The following is a 24,403-nucleotide window of genomic DNA, read 5'->3' on the forward strand; positions in this document are numbered from 1 at the left end:
GTTTTCCCCCTGTAAATTCACACATAATAAAATACTTTAAAATTGCCTTTTATTTCTCAATATATGCAGGACTGTGAGGGAGGGGGTGTAGGATTGAGGAGGAAGGGCAGCCTGCTCCAGAAATAAGACCACTCAACCCACAGACTTACTGCAGAAAAATGAGACTGAGTAGTCAGGCTTCTTTTATGATGGGAGAAACGACTGTTTTTATGGCGCACTAAATAAAACCTGCTTTGGAGCTAGAAGTTTATTGCCAGAGTGGGGAGGGCTGTTGTTAGCGTTTTCTGTTCCCCTTCCATACTCTCCCTTCCCTCACCTTCAGCTGAGACATTGAAAGATGGATGGTAAGATTTTAGAAGTCCTTAGAAAGTGTATATAAATGATTTTTTAAATTTACTAAAATTTATCCTAAGTTTTCCCTGCATCTCATGCTGATTTTACAGGGAGTATGGTCAGCATTCTTGGCTTTCTGAAATTATTAAACGAGTTTTCAGCCAAGCAATAACAAACAACCACAATAACCCGCATTTATATAGTGCTTTACGGTTTTCAAAATGTTTTCACATCCCTTAGATCCTCAGGGTAACCTGGAAAGCCAAGCGGGTGATCATTTCTGTATTATAGAAAGAAGGATGGATGCCCAGCAGGTCAGGTTACTTCCCAAGGTTACACCACTAGTTAAGGGGTCAAGCAAAAGCTGAAACCCAGAGAAACCCAGATTAATTAAAAAGGAAATGAAATTAAGATCCTTATGTAGGAAATGGGCAGTTTTTTTGGGGGGGTGGCATTAGAAAGAGGGAGAGGCAAGGCTAAGACACTATTAGTCTGAATGTAAATGTCATCAAAGATAAATTTCTGTTGACCTGCAGCTGCACGTGGGGTGTGTTTCAGCCCCTGTCTCTTCTTGCATGCGGGGAATTGCCAAAAACCAGTCCAGAATTACCTGGCCTGAGACGTGGTTAAGCCAGTGGACCAAGGAAGGAGATCCACAGGTGATCCACAGGAGATTTAGCCAGGAGATCCACAAGGTGGCTGCTACTAAAACAGTTAATGGCAAGGCGGGTGTCTGAGAATAGGCGTAATGATTGAGCAAGTGTAATTATTAAGGCCAAGCTCTCTGACCAAACTTGACAAGGAGCTGAAGGAAACGTGGGAACAGATTATGAGATTGTCCAGTAGCCAAACTGGAACAGAAGCTTCAGGTTGGCATCACCTTGGAGGCAGGTTCAAGAATCAGACCTATGGGACTAGGTCCAGTAGGTACAACAAGGCTCAGCAAAGTGCATCGGCTTGCAGGTCCCAGAGAATAGCATCAGAGCAGAGGGAGTCTTCCCAGTGCCTTGCACCCAGTCTCCTAAATGGAGGAGGTTCTCACAAGGGACTAGAAGGAGCAGTTGGAGATTGGAATCAGGAGACTCTGAACCAACTCTGACCCTTACTATTTGTGTGAGTTTAAACAACCCATCAGTCTTCTGACTCAATATCTTCATCTGTAATAGGAGAAGAGGGTCTGGGATTGTGAGAGCACTGTACCTCACCTGTGATGTGGTCAAGTATACCTTTGCTTCATGAATGACTCCAAATGAATTGAGGCAGATATATCAGACTCTGACCTAATGGAGGCAGAAGTAGATTTTCAGCCTACATCCAAACTTCCCTGTTAACCTTTCTGTGATGCCAACTGCCCAAAGACAGGTACCAGCATTCATCATAGTAAGGAGTACGTTTTGTCTTCATGACTTTATAGCACGGCAGCGCCCAACCCCAAAGCACACCAACAGAAACCCTGTATAATGCTCTGCTTTCTGTGTTTTGATGCAGGAAGATCCTAAAATCCCTATTAAGCTAAATCAGGGCAAAAGACAAGGGGGAGAATGTGTGTCCAGTTTATAACTTCTAGACAACTGATTGACACTCTAAGATATTTGTACTGCAGGAAGGCACCAGGTATATTTGGAGAGATCAAGGCCAAGCCATATGGCCCATAATAACAGCAGAATCATGGCCAGGGTGTGTGCTTGGGCTGGATTCTCCTTCATACTAGTTCTTATCACTCTGGTTATCAGAAACCTCCTCCCAGACCTGTCATCACACCCAGAAATTTGAGTTGGAACTCATACCAGGAGGATAACTAGAATTAAAGGGTGCATGTATCCTGACCCCTCTTATAAGAGAACTGAGTTTCTGATGGGGTGGAAGGGTGATACCAATAATTAATAATCATAAAATTATAATGTTCATAATAACTGGAATTTGTTGAACATTTACAGTGTGTTCTATGACAATATTTTAACCAATATTCTCTTGTTTAATTTTAAACAACACTATTAGATAGCTGTGTTACTTCTCCCATTTTAGAAGTAGAGAAGATAAGAAACAAGTCTCAGGTCACACAGGTTGTATGAGGTGAAGCTGGGATTTGAACTGAGTTCCTTCTGATTCCTGAGTCAGAGCATGCCCTTGGGATTCTCCACTGCAGATTGGGCACTGGAATAGCCTTGACTGTGAGCCTGACACTGGATGAGGTGCTTTACATAGGTTGACATATTTGATTCACCTGTTCACCTTACTAGACAAGTGTGTTATCACCCCTGTTCTGCAGCTAAGGAAATTGGGACACAGACAGGTGAAGCAACTTGCCCAATGTCACACAGCTAGTAAGATTTGAACCCAGTCAGCTTAGCTCAAGAGCAGAGCTCCTCACTGCTACACAGTTCTGCTTCACTGTCTCTCAAGAAAAGATAGAAGACAGTCCGCAAGTGACAGATGCCATACTACCTTCAACAGGAAGCCTCCAAGAGAAAGTTCAGGAGCATCAATTGAATAGGAGGTTCCAAGTGTGGTCAACATTGGTTGACATGGGGACCCACATGATTGCCACACCAGGGGCATCACTGTGGGCAACCACCTAGGACACGGTCACACTCCAGGGGCAAGAATCTGGGCTTCAGCCCTCACCCACAGGCTAGCCCCTTGCCTTCACTCTGCCTCCCTTGCCATCTAAATGATACTCATGCAAAATGAAGGATGTGCCAAATGCTTGCAGTTTGCAGTGTTTATGGGAAACTTTAAAAGCTGTATCTTCAGGCTAATTCAGCATCTTCATGCCATTTTTGACTTGATTTATCATCAATGGTTATTTTTGCTCTAATGGTAAAAAGCACCAGTTTTGCCCTAAAATGGATTTATAAAAAGGAAAGCATCAGGTAAAGAGGGGGAAAATACTTCTTTTCCTCTGCCCTCTCCCATCTAAGTTTTTTTGTCTTCTAACAAGCAAAACTAGATATAATCTTTGGGCTGAGTGTTTGGGCCCTTTCCTGCCTGGTCTCTACTATTCCTCCACCCTGGGGGACAGTTCTTAACCCCTTCTCTGTAGAAACCCTTAGGTTACCAGTGTTTACCAAACTTGACTGAAGTAAAGCTCTCTGGGCTCTAGTCCAGAATTGTGACCCCAGACTTGCAGGAGAGAGGCATGGTGAAATGTGGATTTAGCAGAGACCACTGGTAGTTCTTATTGGTAAAGAATCTGCCTCCCAATGCAGGAGATGCAAGAGACGCAGGTTCAATCCCTGGGTCGGGAAGATTCCCTGGAGTAGGAAATGGCAATCCACTCTAGTATTCTTGCCTGGAAAATTCCATGGACAGGGGAGCTTGGAGGGCTACAGTCCATGAGGTCCTAAAGAGCTGGATATGACTTAGCAACTGAGCACACCCCCTGCATACATTTAATAGATACAACAATGTATTCTGTGCAGAAGTAAGCTCACTGTGTCCCTATATGTCAGGTTATATGTCAGATAACCACCAGGGAGGCTGTGAAGGAAGAGTTTGAACTCTGAACATCAGGTCAATTTGGAGGAGGGGTGGCAACAGACTTCGAGAATGAGTGATTGCAAGACTCCACCATCTGAGATTAAATGAGGCACTCCCTGCTGAATGTGTCTGCTGCTGCTGCTGCTAAGTCGCTTCAGTCGTGTCCGACTCTATGCGACCCTATAGACGGCAGCCCACTAGGCTCCTCTGTCCCTGGGATTCTCCAGGCAAGAACACCAGAGTGGGTTGCCATTTCCTTCTCCAGTGCATGAAAGTGAGAAGTGGAAGTGAAGTCGCTCAGTTGTGCCGACTCTTAGCGACCCCATGGACTGCAGCCTACCAGGCTCCTCCGTCCATGGGATTTTCCAGGCAAGAGTACTGGAGGCTGAATGTCTCTACCCTATCCCAAATTTCTGCTGGATGTTACTTTTCAGAAAAGCAGTTTATTGAAAAATATGTAAGTGTAATAACTATATTAACATAGCACCTACTAAGGGCCAGGCACTATTAAATACTTGATGCTCACCAACTGCTAATCCTCTCAACTCCTCTTTGACATGGATACTGCTATTAATTTCTAGATAAGGAAGCTAAGATAGGAGAGGCCACAGGACTTGTGAGCCTGGGATTTAGACTCCTGTGTAGATCTCAAGCCTCCCGTCACACAGTGTGACCTCTCAGCTGTCCCTTGGATCTCAGGAATCGTGATCTCACATGTAGGCTTAAGAAAAAAGAGTCTGGACCAGCACATCTCAAATGCTTGACCCTGGGCACCGCTTGGGAGCTTGTTAGAAATGCAGAATCACAGCTTCCCCCCAGATCTTCTGTTTTTATCAGACTCTGCATTTTAACCAGACCCCCAGGTGAGTCATGTGCAATTTAAATTTGAGATGTTCAGGGTTCCAGTGTCTCTTCTATATGGTCCAGGTCTTTCATGGGGAGGGGAGAACAATGAACGGACTTTAAAATATGATATCATTTCTCATGTTCTTACTGCTTTAACAAATCACTCTCACCTTCAGCTACTGTGTTCAGTCCTCATCTTTGTCCTGGGCTTCCCCGACAGCTCAGTTGGTTAAGAACCTGCCTGCAATGTAGGAGACGCTTGTTCGATTCCTGGGTTGGAAAGATTCGCTGGAGAAGGGATAGGCTACCACTCCAGTATTCTTGGACTTCCCTTGTAGCTCAGGTGGTAAAAAATCCACCTGCAATGGGGAAGACCTGGGTTCCATCCTTGGGGTGGGAAGATCCCCTGGAGAAGGGAAAGGCTACTCACTCCAGTATTCTGGCCTGGAGAATTCCATGGACTCTATAGTCCATGGGGTCGCAAAGAGTTGGACACAACCGAGCAGCTTTCTTCACTTTCACTTTCTTTAACTTGTCAGAGTCCTGATTTGTGCTGACAGAGAAAGGGGCTCGGGCTGGTTGAAGTGGGGTGGTACTACAGGGAGGAAGGCAGTGGAGACAGCAGCCACGTCCACCAGGGACGGGCCTGTCTGTTGCCCTGCTGCCCTCGCTGCCACTCTCTGCCCTCCTGCCCTTTGCCCTGTTGGCTTCCTTCCTCTTTGGACCATAACAAAGGGGGGCTCCCCAACCAGTCGAGTCCTGGCATGTCCCTGAACGTGACAGTCCCTCCAGCCACTGCTGATGTTATTAATTTTTAAAACAAACTTCCTGATTGAGGTTCTGGCTGCCTCTAAATTGTCTCTACAAGGAGACTGTGTACTAATTAACCCATAGAAACAATCAATGATGTACCTTTTTCAAGTTTCAGGGTGATTAGAATATGAAAATGAAGAGCACAATGGTGCAGATGTTTTAAAATCACAGCAGACAGCAATTAGTGACACGGAAACCAGCTGCTTATCTCTCCAGATAAAGCCTCTTAATAGGGAATTACACTGGAGGAGTCATTACCCAGATGGATCTCACATGATTTACAGAGGAGGCGGGGCAGCTTTAACTTTGATTTGTGAGCAGGTTCTTGTCAAGCTTCCTTCTTACCTCAAAAAAGGTAGATTTGTGGCTGAGATGGAAGTAGGCTTCATCTTTCTACCTGTTGGCCCAGGTCAGGGAATCCAGCAAGGATGAGGAAAGGAGAGAATGGGGCCTGCAAAAAGCCACAGGCACCTGTCTGCTTAATTCAGGCTCCGTTGTTTGGGGTCAGCTCCTTCAGCTGTCCCCGAGCAAAGAGAGAGTGAGGTCTGTGATAGGGGAACACTGCCTACTGCCTGCCTAGGTGTTCATTGGAAAGAAAGTGTCCCTAAATTCTACTGAATGGCTTTGGGTGTGTGTGTGTGTGAGAGAGAGAGAGAGAGCTCTTTGTAATTCTTTGTTTGATGTATTTTCTTTTACATAATTGAGGTAAATTTTACATATACTGAAATATATACATCTTAAGTATACAGTTCAAAAAGTTTTGGCAAATGCACACAGCTGTGTAACTCACACTCTTATCATGATATAAAATATGTATATTATCCCTATAGACTTTCCTCCTGTCCTTTCCCAATCCCACCCAACTTCAAGCATCCACTGTACTCATTTCTATCATAATAGATTAGTTTTACCTGTTCTAGAACTTTACACAAATGAAATCATACAGTATGTACTTTTTTGGAGTCTGGCTTTTTTCACTCAGTATAATTCATGCATGTGACGTATCCATATTGTGGAATATATCCAAACTTCGTTCTTTGCGTTGATGAGTTTGTGTGTTCTTCTGCTGATTGACACCCAGGCTGTTTCCAGGTGTTTTCTACTCTGAATAAGCTGCTCTAAAGTTTTTGTAAAAGTCTGTTTATGGATACATGCTTTCATATCTTGGGTAAATGCACAGGAGTGGAGTTGCTCAGTCATAGAGTATATTCTTGCCTTGAGAACCCCATGAACAGTAGGAAAAGGCAAAAGATACAACACTAAAGGATGAAAACCCCAAGGTTGGTAGGTGTCCAGTATGTTACTAGGGAAGAGTGGAGATATAGCTACAGAAATAATGAAGAGTCTGAGCCAAAACGGAATCTCTACCCAGTTGTGGATATGTCTAGTGGTGGAAGTAAAGTCCAATGCTGTAAAGAACAGTATTGCATAGGAATCTGGAATGTTTGGTTCATGAATCAAGGTAAAAGGATGTGGTCAGACAGCAGTTGGCAAGAGTGAACATTGACATTTTCAGGAAACAGTGAGCTAAAATGTATGAGAATGGGAGAATTTAATTCAGATGACCATTTTATCTACTACTGTGGGCAAGAATCCCTCAGAAGAAATGGAGTAGCCCTCATATTCAACAGAAGAGTCTGAAATGCAGTACTTGCGATCAGTCTCATAAACGACAGAATGATATCAATTTGCTTCCAAGGCAAACTATTCTTCATCAAGTAATCCAAGTCTATGCCCCAATCACTAATGCTGAAATTGAATGATTCTATGAAGACCTGCAAGACCTTCTAGAACTAACAAAAAAAGATGTCCTTTTCATCATAGGGGACTGGAATGCAAGAGTAAGAAGTCAGGAGATACCTGGAGTAACAGACAAGTTAGACCTTGGAGTACAATGATTCAGGGCAAAGGCTGACAGAGTTTTGCCAAGAGAATGTCTTAGCAAACACCCTCTTCCAACAACAAAAGAGACAGCTTTACCTGTAGATATAACCAGATGGCCAATACCAAAGTCAGACTGATTTTATTCTGTGCAGTTGAAGATGGAGAAACTCTATACAGTCAGCAAAAACAAGACCAGAAGCTGACTGTGGCTCAAATCATGAGTTCCTTATTGCAAAATTCAGACTTCTGTTGAAGAAAGTAGGGAAAACCACTAGGCCATTCAGGTATGACCTAAATCAATTCCCTTATGATTACGCAGTGGAAGTGACAAATAGATTCAAGGGATTCGATCTGATAGACAGAGAACCTGAAGAATTATGGACAGAGTTTCTTAACACTGTACAGGAGGCAGTAACCAAAACCATCCCTAAGAAAAAGAAATGCAAGAAGGCAAAATGGTTGTCTGAGGAGGCCTTACAAATAGCTGATAAAAGAAGAAAAGGGAAAGGCAAAGGAGAAAAGGAAAGATACACACAACTGAATACAGAGTTCCAAAGAATAGCAAGGAGAGATAAGAAAGCCTTCCTCAGCGGAAAAAAGAAAAAGAAAGCCTCCTTAAGTGAGCAGCACAAAGAAGTAGAGGAAAACAATAGAATGGTAAAGACTAGAGATCCCTTCAAGAAAATTAGAGATACCAAGGGAACATTGCATGCAAAGATGGGCACAATAAAGGACAGAAACGACATGGACCTAACAGAAGCAGAAGAGATTAAGAGGAGGTGGCAAGATCACACAGAACTATACAAAAGGGATCTTAATGGCTCGGATAACCATGATGGTGTGGTCACTCAACTAGAGTCAGACATTCTAGAATGTGAAGTTAAGTGGCCTTAGGAAGCATTAGTAAGAACAAAGCTAGTGGAGGTGATAGATTCTCAGCTGAGCTATTTAAAATTATAGAAGATGATGCTGTGAAAGTGCTGCATTCAATATGTCAGTAAATTTGGAAAACTTAGCAGTGGCCACAGGAATAGAAAAGGTCAGTTTTCATTCCAATCCTAAAGAAAGTGAAAAGTTAGTCGCTCAGTCATGTGGAACCCTTTGCAACCCTATGGACTGTAGTCCACCAGGCCCCTCTGTCCATGGGATTTTCCAGGCAAGAATATTGGAGTGGACTGCCATTTCCTTCTTCAGGGCATCTTTCTGACCCAAGGATTGAACCCAGGTCTCTTGTATTGAATCCTAAAGAAGGGTAGTGCCAAAGAGTGTTCAAACTACCACACGATGTGCTCATTTCACATGCTCTCAAGGTAATGCTCAAAATCCTTCAAGCTAAGCTTCAATAATGCATGAACTGAGAACCTGCAGATGAACAAGCTGGATTTAGAAAAGTCAGAGGAACCAAAGATCAAATTGCCAATATCCATTGGATCATAGAAAAAACAAAGGAATTCCAGAAAAAAACATCTACTTCTGCTTTATTGACTGTGCTGAAGCCTTTGACTGTGTGGATCACAGCAAACTGTGGAAAATTCTTAAAGAGATGGAAATACCAGACCACCTTACTTGTCTCCTGAGAAACCTGTATACAAGTCAAGAACCCACAGTTAGAACTGCACATGTAACAGTGGACTGGTTTTAAATTGGGAAAGGAGTACATCAAGGCTGTATATTGTTACCCTGTTTATTTAACTTATATGCAGAGTACATCGTGTGAAATGCCAGGCTGGACGAATCACAAGCTGGAATCAAGATTACACGGAGAAATATCAATAACCTCAGATATGCAAATGACACCCCTAATGGCAGAAAGCTTAGAGGAATTAAAGAGCCTCTTGATGAAGGCAGAAGAGGAGAGTGAAAAAGCGGACTTAAAACTACACATTTAAAAAACTAAGATCATGGCATCTGGGCCCATTTTCATGGCAAATAAATGGGGAAACAATGAAAACTGTGACAGACTTTATTTTCTTGAGCTCAAAAATCACTGCAGACAGTGATTGCAGCCATGAAATTAAATGACGCTCGCTCCTTGGAAGAAAAGCTGTGACGAACCTAGACAGTGTATTAAAACGAAGAGACATAACTTTGCCGACAAAGGTCAGTTTAGTCAGAGTTATGGTTTTTTCAGTAGTCACGTGTGGATGTGAGATTTGGACCATAAAGAAGGCTGAGCACTGAAGAATTGATGCTTTCACACTGTGGTGCTGGAGAAGACTCTTGAAAGTCCTGTGGACAAAAACAAGATCAAACCAGTCAATCTTAAAGGAAATCAACCCCAAATATCACTGAAAGGACTGATGCTGAAACTGGAGCTCCAATACTTTGGCCACCTGATTCAAAGAGTCAACTTATTGAAAAAGACCCTGATGCTGGGAAAGATTGAGGGCATGAGGAGAAGGTGGTGACAGAGGATGAGATAGTTGGATGGCATCACCTACTGAATGGACATGAGTGTGAACAAAGTCCAGGGGATTGTGAAGTACAGGGAAGCCTGGTATGCTGCAGTCCATGGGGTTGCAAAAAGTTGCACATGACTGAGCAACTATACACAATAGCAAGGGTAGAGTATTTCTAGCTTTAAAAGTCATGACCAAAACAGCTTCCAAAGTGGTACCATTTTGCATTCCCTCCAGCAGTGGATGAGTGTTTCAGTTGTCCATACCCTTATCAGTGCTGGTTATCTTCAGTATTTTTAACGTTAGCTGTCCTACTTGGACTTTATCTTTTGGGGCTCCAAAATCACTGCAGATGGTGACTGCAGCCATGAAATTAAAAGACGCTTGTTCTTTGGAAGAAAAGTTATGACCAACCTAGACAGCTTATTAAAAAGCAGAGACATTACTTTGCCAACAAAGGTCCGTCTAGTCAAAGCTATGGCTTTTCCAATAGTCATGTATGGATGTGAGAGTTGGACTGTGAAGAAAGCTGAGCACCGAAGAACTGATGCTTTTGAACTGTGGTGTTGGAGAAGACTCTTGAGAGTCCCTTGGACTGCGAAGAGATCCAACCAGTCCATCCTAAAGGAAATCAGTCCTGAATATTCATTGAAAGGACTGATGATGAAGTTGAAGCTCCAAGACTTTGGCCACCTGATGCAAAGAACTGACTCATTTGAAAAGACCCTTATGATGGGAAAAATTGAAGGCAGGAGGGGAAGGGGATGACAGAGGATGAGATGGTTGGATGGCATCACTGACTCAATGGAATGAGTTTGAGTAAACTCCGGGAGTTGGTGATGGACAGGGAGGCCTGGCGTGCTGCAGTCCATGGGGGTCACAAACAGTCGGACACAACTGAGCGGACTGCACTGAACTGAACTGATCCTACTTGGGGTTTAGTTGTATCTCGTGGTTTTAATTGACATTTTCGTGCTTCAGATGATGTTTGAGGACACTCATATGTGCTCCCTGTCCATTCCTACTCATTTTGTGATCCAGCGTATTTGGGTGAATATATTTTGCAGTTGTGTGAGGTTAAGTTGGTTGAGAGCATTGATCAAATCTTCTGTATATTTTTTCTGTTTTTTTTTAAAGTCAATTTGCTCTAGTAATTACTGAAAGAAGAGTGTTAAATCCTTTTAATTATGGTAGTCTATTTCTTCCTTTAATTCTCTTAGTCTTCATTTCCAGTATTTGATTCCCGTATATCTGTATGAGGTGCAAACAAATTTAGGATTATTGTTTAATCTTGATGAATTGACTCTCTTATTTTGAAATGTCACTAGTTATCTCCGGTAATACTCTCTGTTCTGAAGATCATTTTGCACTATATTAATTGAGTCACTCCAGCATTCTAAAATTTGATGTTTGTGTGGTGTGTCTCATTCCATCTTTTTAAGCTGTATCTTTGTATTTAATGTGTATTTCTTCAAATATAAGTACCTTATAAGTGTATACTTCCATATACCCTTCTCTTGCCCTTTGTTTTATTGTTTTACATTTTATTTCTATAAAAGTCATAAACTTCATGATACATTGTTAATACCTCCACTTTAAGCAGGGCTTTTGAAGATTTTAAGACCAAGAATAAGTATTATATTATATGCCCTCATATATACTGTTTCCATGTTCTTCATTCATTCATGTAGATCTGAGTTTCTGTCTGGTGTTATTTTGCTTTACCCTAAAGGACTTCCTTTTACATTTCTTCTAATTCAGATCTGGGCTTCCCTGGTGGCTCAGTGGTAAAGAATCTGCCTGCCAATGCAGGAGACATGTGTTCCATCCCCAGGTCAGGAGGATTCCCTGCAGAAGGAAATGGCAAACCACTCTAGTAATCTTGCCTGGGAAGTCCCACGGACAGGGGAACCTGGTGGATTATAGTCTGTTGGCTCGTAAAAGAGTCGGATGCAGTTTAGCAACTAAACGACAAAAACAGTTCAAGTCTACCAGTAGTGAACTTCCTCACTTTTTATTTATCTGAAAATATCTTCATTTTGGCTTCATATATGAAGAATGCTCTCTCGGGATAGAAAAATTTAAGTTGACTTTATTTTCGTTTTAATATTTTAAAGATATTCACTGTCTTCTGGCTTGATTTTTATTGATAAAATGTCAGACATTATTTTTGTCACTATTTCCCTGTATATAATGTGTCTTTTTTCTCAGTTGCTTTTAACGTTTTCTCTTTGGTCTTCATCAATTTGTTTACAATGTACTTAGATGTAGTTTTTTGTGTGTGCTTACTCTGCTTGGGATTTGTTGAACTATATGAATCCACATGCATTATTCTTTATGTACTGGGATTCCAATTTTATGTATGTTAGACCACTTGATAGTTTTCTATAGATCAGTGAAGTGCTGCTTGTTTGTTTCTCATTTTATTTAAATCTCCCTCCCTCACTTCATGCACCTTTCAATTTAGATAATTTCTGCTATCTTTTCTTCATGTTCTCTGAGGTTCTCTTCTACTATGTACTGTAAGTTGTTAAGCCCATAGAGAATTTTTCATTTCAGATATTGTATTTTTCCAATTTATAATGCCATTGTTATTTTGATATAGTTGCCATCTCTATGCTGAGACTTCCCATATGTTTATCAGTTGTTCCGGTCTTTTCCATAATATTTGGCCATCTGCATAATGGCTGTTTTGAGGGCCTTAGATCTATATCTACCCTCCTGATTGCAGGTCATATTTATCTGCTTTATTGCCTGTCTAATATTTTTTATTGTGCCCTGGATATTGTAGATAGTATATTGTAAAGATTCTAGATTTTATAATTTTCCTGTAAAGAGTTTGGCTTTTGTTTTGCTTGGTAGTTAATTTACTGGCAAATTAGCTTTATCTTATTAAGGGTTCTTTTTAGACCTTGCTAGCTTTTATTCTAGGGCTCAAATAGCCCTTCTCTTAAGGAGAACTATTCCTGGGATATCAGCTGCCTGTCTGGGATGTTTATTAAAGTCTCCCCATTTTGACTAGTCAGAAATGAAAGATTGCCTAATATTATGTGACCTTAGAACTCTAGCTACATTCAGTCCCCGATAGCAAATATCTGCTGTGCTTCATGGAGTCTTGCCCTCAAGTGCAACTTAAAGTTTGGCCAAAGACATAGGGTATTTCTATTAAGGTTTCCAGGGTAACTTTTCTACATGGCTCCCTCTTCTCAGGTACCCTGACCCCAGATTCTAGTCCCCTCAAGATTCTCACACTATGATCTCTGTTTCCTCTACCCATAGTTCTCTGGGTTCCACTTCCCTGTGCCTAGGTTTAGAAAGTTCTTCTCGGCAGAAAACTAGGGATATGGCAGAGCCTCTTAAGTTTCCCTTCTATCTAGAATCACAGCTTATATTGCCTATTGCCCAATGTCTGAAAATAGTTGTTTCATGTATTTTATAGTTTTATGTTGATTTCCGTAGCAAAGTCAAGTCTAATACCTATTAATGCCATTATGGTTGGAAACAAGTCCGCAATCATTTTTAATTACATAGAATTACTGTGTACTCAAGGAAGCATGTGATAGTGGCCTCTGCATTTGTGTAAGCTGTTATCACCCCCCAATAAATGGAGTACTTCAATATCATTCATGGCCCCCAAATAGCAAATCAAGAATGGTTCCTATGGGAACCACATTAAGGTAACTTCCGAGGCCAATTCATGTGGCAGGAAATGAGAACTGTATATATATAATTGGAAACGTCATGTGCATTTAGGGGCTTTTCTATGTTCCATTGTCTTAGTCTGTTTGGGCTGCTATAACAGAATACCGTAGACGGAGTGGCTTATAAAAACAGAAATTTATTTCACACAGTTCTGAAAGCTGGGAATTCCAAGAGCAAGGTGTTGGCAGCTTCAGTGTGAGGAGAGAGCCTGTTTCCTGAGTCATAGATGGCCCTCTTCCCTCTGTGTGCCTACATGGTGAAGGACAAGTGAACCCTCTGGGGTCTCTTTTATTATAAGAGCATTAATCCCTTTCATGAAGTCTCCACTCTCATGACCTAATCCAACACTGTGCTCCCAAAGGCCCCACTTCCTGATACCATGACATTGGGAGTTAGGATGTCAACACAGGAATTTTGAAGGGACACAGAGAATTCATGGAATTCTCTGAATTCAGAGAATCATAAAGCCATGGTTTAAATCAGGTACTTAGTTGACATTCTTCTCTACCTACCATTCGCAAATGCAGAACAAACTGGGCTTAGAAGAGATGCTTTGAGAGCAAGTTCAGTGGAAGCTGGCATGAGCATTCCTCCAATTCATGTGCCAAAATGGTAATTTTCAGTCTTTTCTTAAATGACAGACCCATCTCTCTCCACCTCCTTTCTCTTAAATGAAATCCTTTGCACGGCTGCTCTGTTCAATTGGGGGTTAAAAGAATGGCCTGGAGCCTCTCTGTTGCCCAATTCACTGGCTACAATTCAGAAATGTCTTTACAAAATCCTGGGACTCTGTGGAACACATTTGAAAACCACTGAGCTGGAACATCTCCTGATAATATCAGAGCCTCTTTAGTCCCTAACCCAGACCCCTGTCTTTGATATAATCTGGTAGTTCTCAACTCTGTCTGCGCATTGGGATAGCTGAGAGCTTTGAAAAATGTACTACTGTTCAGGTCCCACCTCTAGAATGTTGACTTAATTGGCCTGGGTCAAATCCGAGCTGTGGTGTTCTTTACAAAGCTTCCTGGATGATTCTAACGTGCAGCCAGGGTTGAGAACCTTGAATCAGACAGCGTGGGGTTGCATTCCTTTTCTCCCACACTCACCTCTTGCTCAGGCTTGAGCACTCGCTTCAAGCCTCAGGGGTGGAATGCCGGGATTCCCAGAGCTCTGGGGTTGTCTTGGATGAGATGGGGAAGTAGAAATCCCAGGGTGGGAGGTCATGAACCTCTGCATGCCCAGTTCTTTCTGGGAGGACAGGATTCTCACCCACCCATGTAATTGACTCTTCTGCTCACTGCACAGTATACTTGGAAAACCTGAACAGAGAATGGACTGTGTTAAGAGTTTCTAACTATGTGAATTACAAAGAGCTCAGAGAGTGATCTGGAATGCTCAGCGGTGCCAAACTACATATCCTAACAGGCCTGCGGTAGCTCTGCATATTTACCACCAAAAAGTGCTGTGAATGTCGTAGCAACCACATAAGAGACCCACCCCAGAGGAATTATGGTGTTAAAACAGTAGATGAGTGGTTTTACAACTCAGTTATATTTCAGAATTATCTGAGGAGCATGTTAAAATGCACATTCCTTAGTCCCACCCTGGGAGATGGCCAATGAGTGTATCTGCAGCAGGGCGCAGGAATTTGTATTAATAACCAGAACCTTAGCTGGCTGTGATGCAGGGATCCAGGACCACATCTTGAGAAGTACCACGTGCCAAAATAAGAGATAAAGCTCCCCTCATTCCCTTATACCCAGGCACATCTTCCTGTTCATGTAAAAGCAAAATATCTCACAAACAGCACATTAAAATGACTGGTGTCAGCAAAAAGTAGCACAAACACAGCTAACCCAAAAGTGTCGTCTGTCATCCACAAAGTCATGCTTGATTTTTGATGAATTATATGATTTTCCTCAGGCCGGAATCATCATGTTATCCTCTTATTGGGACAAAAATTGGGACTTGCTTTAGGTAACCCTGAGATAAGCCTCCTTTACTCCATTTTCATAGACTTTTAAGTTTTTATGCAGTGATTTAATGCTTGTTTTTTAAATTATGTAAAAAAAATAAAATGCTCTTTAAAAAGAAATCTGACTTGTACAAAATTTAAATTTATATAAGTTAATTTATACATTGGTTGTGGGGGAGGGTATAGTTGTCTACTTTATAAAGTAATTTTTCACATGACAGACATGCTTCTATAAACACATCCTGTAGGAGAGAAATCTGTCTAGTGTTTTCAAAATGGTAGTTCCCTGATGAACATTTGGCCTAGGCTCAATGTGCATGGAAAGCACATATAAAAAGGAAGCCAGACCTTCAGAATGACTGTGAATTCCACAGTCAATTTGTGGGGATGGGGAAGCAACCAAGAGCCATGCTGAACTTGATTGTATTAAAAGTTTTCCATAAAAATAATCTAGCCCAATATAGAATATCATCAGCTCTTCCCTTATTTGCTCACCATTTCAGAGATAGCCTTGCTGGGGACTGAGGGTGGTATAATGTCCATAAAAGATTCAGGTCTGATCCCCTAGAAAAAACCCCACAGTCTAAAGGGGAAATGGAAACATGTGCTATGTGGGTTAATAAAGGCCCCAGTCAAAGCCTTCTATGTGGAATAATATCCCCCAGACCGCTGGGGAAGGACGAGAGGGAGAGCTTGCACCCCTGCAACTGAGCTCAGAGCCTGTTTTGCCATGTCTATCTCTGTCTCAATGGAGTAAGTGCTCAGTTCTCAGTGAAGGACATATTGGAACTGACAGCCTCACCATTGTGTATATAATCTGTCATGGCTGACAGATGAAGAAATGGGATTTTGTGAAATGCAACTGGATATAGCCATCAGCCACTGCTGGAAGGAAAGCCTTGTTCTCCTGAACCCCTGAAAAAGCACTCCTCCTCAGTCCTCTTTGCCCCTTCACTGCAGCCGTCTGAGCACCAGGTTTAAAGCACCATTTCCCCGTTACTGCTGATCTTTTGTTGTGCTTCCCTTTTGTGCACCCTGCCCTTTGATTGCCAGGCTCTCCCAGCAGGGCAAATTGCAGCTGAAATGGTAGAAACAATGGGATCCGGCGGTGTCCAGATGGAGGCACTGGGAACCACGCATGCTTAACTGCTTACTTTCAGCTGGTCTGCCCTGAGTGTAAGTGAGCAGGCCTCACCTTTCAACTGCCAGAGTGAAATCCACCCTCCTGACAGTCACATGGGTTTCCCCAAAGGCAGAGTTAATTGGAAAGTGAAACAATTAATGGGAGATGGAAGAGAGCTAACAGTAAAAATTGCTTTGAGGGGGAGTTACCGTTCAAGTATCTTTAGTCCTTAAGTATTTGGGAAGGATCTTTTTTTCAACATTTAATGCATCTGAACACTCCAGTTTCATTATGAGCCATTATGAAATGAGTGATTGGTGCCTTATGGTCTTTTGTGTGTGTCCATGTATTTTGTCATGGTAATAGGCATCTTAAATATCATTTTGTTTATTCATTCAACAAACATTTATTGAGAACTTTCTGGGTGGTTTGCTTTGTAGTAGATACTGGGGATAAAAGGATAAATGAGAGCATCTCTGACCTCAAAATACTTCCAGTCTAGGAGAAGACAGAAAAGTACACAAAAAATAGCACATTGCATTATAAGGATTGTGATAGATGTCTTCATGAGAGACAATGGTGCATGCAGAAGAAATGTCATAAGAAATAGGGCTGGAGAGGGTAACTGTGTCTGCAGACAATATGCTGCAATATACAGGTCACTAATCTCACTAATGATAAAATGGATTACCCATAGTAAAATGGGTCTTCCCTCATTTATTCAATAAATGTTTATTGAGTGCCTACTATTTTCCAGGTACTGTGCTTGGTATCTCTGTAATGGTGTATACAGGCTAGAAAGGAAAACAGGCATTAATTAAATTAGTACAAAAATCAAATGTAAATTTAAAACTATGATAAGTACAACAAAGATGAGATACATTGTTTCATGAAAACATGAGAACATTTGACAGGCCCCTTTCCCCCATGCAGTCGCAGTCATCAAACTTCCCTCTTTTCTTTTTTTTTTTGAAGAAAATTAAGTCTTATTTATTTTTAAAACCAAACCACTAGGAAAATGTATCACAGTCTTGAAACAGTAAACAGACAATCTTATCATTTCAAGTAATAAGTTGATAAAAAGACAAGGTCCTTATCAAAATGATAAGGTGCCAGAACTGGGACAAGAACAACGCATGTAGCAAAGGCCCTGGCTAAAGTGGTATTTGGTAACAGAGGACAGTCCCTTTATCGCTCTAAAGGAGCCACAGTTCACCCCTGAGTTGCTTGCTTTTCCTCCCTTGACTTTTGTGTTGCCAGAAGATTGTCTTAATAAAGCTCTGTCATTTCTGGGGGCAAAGTAAGCAACACTGGGTTTAGACTTTCATTCTATTTCATGAAAATCAGATTTTTCCAAAGCCCGTACTTCACAACAAACTTTCCCTCTTAATTCCTCAACTTGTGCTGTTTCTGCTTCTTGGTTCCTAATGAGCTGCTTGTTTGAGCGCAGAGATGCTGTACTCCAGGATAAACCCCAAACAGACATGAACTGCAATAGGAAACCATGTGTGTTTGAGGAGAAGCTGGGGCAGAAATAAGCTGCAGCTGGAGTTATGGAAATGAGCACAGGTTGTTGAGAAGTTAAGATGCTCTCCTGAACTCTGCCACCTTGGGCAGGACTCTCCATGGTTGAAGTTTTGGCCTCTTCATTTGGAAAATGGAAGCATTGGACTATGGGACCTTTAGAGGAACTCCCATCTCTAAACAGTTCTCGTTCTTGAGATTGCATTAAACCAAGATAGATCCTGCTATTTAGGGCAAGAAAGGCAACGATTAAAGCATCCTTATTAATGTTCAAAATCAACACAACATATTTTTACTAAAGAAACTGAAAAATACCTCCACAAAGCATTCTGGTGATAAAGGTGGCTATTTCCAACTTATAAATAATTAAGACTTTTGATGTGAAATTTTAAATAGTTTCAACATGCTCATCTTTGTTTCTCTCTCTCTCCTTCTCCATTCCACCCACCCTTAGGCTTATGAGCGGCCACAGAAACACTCAGCTCTCCACTATGACCCAGGCCTCCCACAGGATTTCACCAGTGACACCTTAAAACCAAAGCACCAGCAAAAAAGCAGCAGCCAGAACCACATGGACTGGTCCACCAACTCTGACAATGGACCTGCCACTCAGAATTGCTTCATCAGTCCAGAGTCTGGCAGAGAAACTGCAAGCACCAGCAAGATCCCAGCTCTTGAGTCCATGGCTTCCTTTGCAAAGGCCCAGGGTAAGAAAGGCAGCGCAGGGAGCACATGGAATCAGTTGTCTAACAGTAACAAAGATCTGCTCTTGGGAGGTGTGGTTCCGTCTCCAAGCAACCACAGCTCACCAGCCCCACCCAGCAGCTCTGCTGAGTGCAGTGGGATTCAGCCCTTGGTAGATCAAGATGGAGGAAGTACAAAGGAGCCCCTTGAACCACCTACTATAAGCAGCAAGAAAAAGTCCAGTAAAAAAGACGTGATAAGTCAAACCATACCAAACTCAGACCTAGACTGGGTCAAGAATGCTCAGAAAGCATTTGACAGTACAGAAGGGAAAAGGGAAGGCTACTCTGCAGATAATGCCCAAGAGGCCTCACCAGCCAGGCAGAATGTGAGTTCCATCAGTAATCCTGAAAATGACTCAAGCCATGTCCGGATTACTATCCCTATCAAGGCACCTTGCCTCGATCCAAGCAGCCATAAGAGGAAAAAGAGACAGTCCATCAAAGCAGTGGTGGAAAAGATCCTGCCAGAGAAAGCCTTGACTTCTGGAATCACTGTGAGCAGTGAAGTAGTTAATAGGCTATTTTCCAACCCTGAGGGTAATAAGAAAGATCCCCGTGTCCCTAAGTTGAGTAAAATGATGGAGAACGAGTCGCCCTCAGCTGGCCTTGAAACTGGTGTAAATGCCGAGAAAGTTGTCCCAGGAGGTGTACCTAAGCAGAGAAAGCCACCCATGGTCATGACGCCTCCAACGTGCACAGATCACTCTCCAAGAAAGCTGCCAGAAATCCAGCACCCCAAATTTGCCGCAAAACGGAGGTGGACGTGCAGCAAACCAAAACCCACCAGTCTGCTTCGGGAGGCAGTCATGGCCACCTCCGATAAACTGATGGTGGAACCACCGTCTGCTTATCCCATCACTCCATCCAGCCCTCTCTACACCAACACAGACAGTCTTACTGTGATCACGCCAGTCAAAAAGAAGCGGGGGCGACCAAAGAAGCAGCCTTTGCTCACGGTTGAGACAATTCATGAGGGGACGTCCACCAGTCCAGTCAGTCCCATCAGTCGGGAGTTTCCTGGCACCAAGAAGAGAAAGAGACGACGTAGTTTAGCTAAGTTGGCCCAACTAGTGCCGGGAGAGGACAAACCCATGAGCGAGATGAAATTTCACAAAAAAGTTGGAAAGCTTGGGGTATTGGATAAGAAGACCATCAAAACTATTAATAAGATGAAAACACTCAAGAGGAAAAATATATTGAACCAGATCTTGTCCTGCTCCAGCAGCATAGCACTGAAGGCCAAAGCTCCCCCGGAGACCAGCCCTGGGGCAGCAGCGATCGAGAGCAAACTGGGCAAGCAGATTAATGTCAGCAAGAGGGGCACCATCTACATCGGCAAGAAAAGGGGCAGGAAGCCGAGGGCAGAGCTGCCACCCCCATCCGAAGAACCCAAAACAGCCATCAAGCACCCGAGGCCTGTTTCTAGCCAGCCGGATGTTCCCGCCGTGCCTTCCAACTTTCAGTCACTTGTGGCGTCTTCACCAGCAGCTATGCACCCACTTTCGACACAGTTGGGTGGGTCCAATGGCAACCTGAGCCCCGCCAGCACTGAAACCAATTTTTCAGAGTTGAAAACTATGCCAAATCTCCAGCCCATCAGTGCTCTTCCAACCAAAACCCAAAAGGGAATCCATAGTGGGACCTGGAAGCTGTCTCCACCCAGGCTGATGGCCAACTCCCCTTCACACCTTTGCGAGATCGGGTCACTTAAGGAGATAACACTGTCCCCTGTGAGCGAGTCCCACAGTGAAGAGACGATCCCGAGTGACAGTGGCATTGGGACAGACAACAACAGCACGTCTGACCAAGCAGAGAAGAGTTCTGAATCCCGACGGAGGTACTCTTTTGATTTCTGCTCCCTGGACAACCCGGAGGCCATCCCATCTGACACCAGCACAAAGAACCGGCATGGCCACCGGCAGAAGCATCTCATCGTGGACAACTTTCTGGCCCACGAAAGCCTCAAGAAGCCAAAGCACAAGAGGAAACGGAAAAGCCTGCAAAACCGTGATGATCTCCAGTTTCTGGCAGACCTAGAAGAGCTCATCACTAAGTTCCAGGTGTTCAGGATCTCCCACCGGAGTTATACCTTCTACCATGAGAATCCGTATCCCAGCATTTTTCGGATTAATTTTGATCACTATTACCCGGTGCCATATATCCAGTATGACCCGTTGCTCTATCTTCGTAGGACTTCAGACTTAAAGTCAAAGAAGAAGCGTGGTAGGCCTGCAAAAACCAATGACACCATGACAAAGGTGCCTTTTTTACAAGGGTTCAGCTACCCTATTCCCAGTGGAAGTTACTATGCACCCTATGGAATGCCTTACACATCAATGCCTATGATGAACCTTGGTTATTACAGTCAGTACCCAGCTCCTCTGTACCTGTCACACACGCTCGGAGCAGCGTCCCCGTTCATGAGGCCAACAGTGCCACCACCTCAGTTCCACACAAGCTCCCACGTGAAGATGTCTGGTACAGCTAAGCATAAAGCAAAACACGGGGTGCACCTGCAGGGGCCCGTGGGCCTGGGCCTTGGTGACAGGCAGCCATCCCTGAATCCTCCCAAGGTGGGCAGCGCCAGTCTGTCCAGCGGTCGGCTCCACAAGAGGAAACACAAACACAAGCATAAGCACAAGGAAGACCGGCTCCTGGGGACCCACGACAACCTGAGTGGTCTCTTCGCAGGCAAAGCCACTGGCTTCTCCAGCCACATCCTGAGCGAGCGGCTGAGCAGCGCGGACAAAGAGCTCTCCTTGGTGAGTGAGAAGAACAAGCATAAGGAGAAGCAGAAGCACCAGCACAGTGAAGCCGGCCACAAAGCGTCCAAGAACAACTTTGAGGTGGACACCTTGTCTACGCTGTCACTTTCGGATGCCCAGCATTGGACGCAGGCCAAGGACAAGGGGGACTTGGGCAGCGAGCCTGCGGACTCCTGCACGAAAAGGTACTCTGGCAGTGGTGGGGACGGGGGCAGCGCAAGACCGGAGAGCCTGGACGTGTTCAGCGAGATGAACCCTCCAAACGACAAGTGGGACAGTGATGTGAGTGCGAGTAAAAGGAGGAGCTACGAAGGCTTTGGAACATACAGGGAAAAGGACATCCAAGCCTTCAAGATGAACCGCAAGGAGAGAAGTTCCTACGACTCCTCCGTATCTCCAGGTAAGGCCGAATTTTCTTCAGACTCGGACTGTCCTGTGACTTGGTTGCTGGGCCCTGCCATTCAGCAGTCCGCTGTCTTTGGCACATTATTGTACTCACTAGTTTCAGCAGAGAGGTAGAAACCATATGACAATGGGTCTTCTTGTACATTGGAGTCTGCTGTACGTTTTGGGCTTTGTTTACTCAGTATTTATTATCTTGCCTCTTTTGGAGCCATTGCCTGAGAACTGTGGGCCCAGAGGCAGCCCCATTACCTGCCTAGACTACATCCATACCCACTACCTTTATGTTTTTAATGAAAAATATCGTGCCTAGGTCCTCATCTGATCAGATGGTGAATTTGCGAGTTGGGTAAATCTTGTAAAACTCACTAGAAATACCGACAAGATCCCAGGAATGTCAGAGCTGCATGCAAATGAATAATCTAGTTTATCTGACTTGCTAGCTCTAGATGTCACACAGCCTAGGTTGAAACATCTATAGCAGAGCTATTGGAAGCTAATGACCAGTGAATCTTGAAGGCTACATGGTAAGGAAGCCACAGACCAAGGCCATGCTTTCCTCTTTTTGTCCATGGGCATTTGATAAGCAGCCCTTTGTAGACCCCTCAAGTGAAACCTTGACCTGTCATTTCCCTGCATAGAGGTGGGGCCGGGGCGGAACCTGGCTGTCAGCACCATGAGTCTCCTGCCTCCGCGGGACTTTACCACCGTGTCTCTTGGCACATCCACTGGGGTTGGGATTTGCCCACTAATCTCTAAACTAAAGTGCTGGTTGCTCATTCCTTGTCAGTTGCTGGCAGAATTTCCTTGCTAATCTGCCCACCCACGTAAACCTTCCTTGCCACAGAAGCCTCACACTTCTACACATATATCCCTTTGTCCCTGTCCATATATCACACAGATGGTAAGACTCCTATAGAACAGAGTAGTTATTTACTAGGAAAAGAGTCGAAACTCCTTAGGACAGACAAGCTCACTAGCCAAAGCCTAGTTTAAAGGACTGATCATTCCTGATAAGATTTGAGTGTACTGTTTGACCTCTGTGTATGGTACATATCCCTTGCTCATCCTCCTCCTTCACAGGGAGTCAAATTAGTGAAAGTGAAGGCAATCTATTCATGAGGATTAGAGACATTTTCCAGGCCAGCAGATTTCAGGAGGAAATACGGCTATGAGTTAGAAGCCACTTAAAGATTGCCCCAAATTGCCACTAGCTTGTGAGTTGCTCTGGTGGTAGATGATCTCCTTGCTTAATGAAGAGACCAATTAGCAGTCATGTCTCCTGCACTTGCCAAAGGGGATAAATGGCCCACACTTCATGTCTGCCCAGATGGATGTCCTCTTCTGGGTTTCCCCATTCCTGATCATCAGACTTTATTGAAGGTGCTTATTTTTTGTGCAAAGCCTAAATTAAGCCCATCCAAACAAGAGTTGGACTTCCCTAGTAGCTCAGATGGTAAAGCATCTGCCTGCAATGCAGGAGACCCAGGTTCAATCCCTGGATCAGGAAGATCCCCTGGAGAAGAAAACGGCAACCCACTCCAGTATTCTTGCCTGGAGAATTCCATGGACAGTGGAGCCTGGCAGGATATAGTCCATGGGGTTGCAAAGAGTTGGACACAACTGAGCAACTAACACACACAGACAAGAGTTGCTAAAAGATTAAATTTTCACATGAGACATATTGTTACTTTCTCTTACAATGTGGTGGAATTGAACTTGCCATGAGCAGAGGGCATTCTTATTTCTATTTTCTTAGCATCGTTTAGTTAGAAAGCAATAATGGTATGTTATTACTGAGAACCTGCAAGCAAGAATCCTAACTTAACCTGAGAAACAAGGTCTCAGAAGCAAAAACCAGCTGCTATTACATTAGGGTTCTCAGCAGTCTTACGGGGACTTCTGTGTGTTTGGACTGTATTACAGGTGGGCTCTGACTAAAGTTTGCCCGCTAGAGGTTTATCTCTGGGCCCTGCGTCTGAGGGCAGCCACACTCTAGTCATATACAACTCCTTGTATTTGTGTTCACAAGGTGGTTGCTACTTCATTTAAAATTCTCCCCCTCCTTCCCCAACTTCTTTCTTGTTTTGCAGCTAGCCACAGAAAGCTGGATTCAGCCTGGAAATTGAGTTCTGCACCCAACTCTGTTATGACCTTAGGCATGATATCCTACCTCTTTGGGGGTACTATCTGCCAACCTATAACTCAAAGAATTGGGCCAGATCTCTTTTGTGTGGCACATTTCAATTCTTAAAGCCATTTCACATGTATTTCTTAGAGTGCCCTTCCTACAATCTTAGAAGAGAAATACTTTCATTTCCATTTTATGAAACAGGACACTGAGGCTCAGAGATCAAGTGACCTGGTCAGGTTCAGAAAAACTGTCACTTTTAATTCTAAGCCTAGGGCTT

At 43.4% G+C, this 24,403-nt stretch overlaps 1 protein-coding gene across 2 annotated transcripts in view; it reads left to right on the top strand.

Annotated features, from left to right (window-relative positions):
• Window positions 1-24,403, top strand: part of SETBP1 (SET binding protein 1) — a 399,670-nt gene that overhangs the window by 262,032 nt on the left and 113,235 nt on the right. For both annotated transcript variants that reach the window (XM_061131388.1, XM_061131389.1), the window contains exon 4: window positions 18,534-21,990. In XM_061131388.1, the coding sequence (XP_060987371.1) occupies window positions 18,534-21,990 (3,457 nt within the window). The remainder of the gene's footprint in view (window positions 1-18,533; window positions 21,991-24,403) is intronic.

Source organism: Dama dama, chromosome 27 (genome assembly GCF_033118175.1).
Source record: "Dama dama isolate Ldn47 chromosome 27, ASM3311817v1, whole genome shotgun sequence".
Classification (NCBI taxonomy): Eukaryota; Metazoa; Chordata; class Mammalia; order Artiodactyla; family Cervidae; genus Dama; species Dama dama.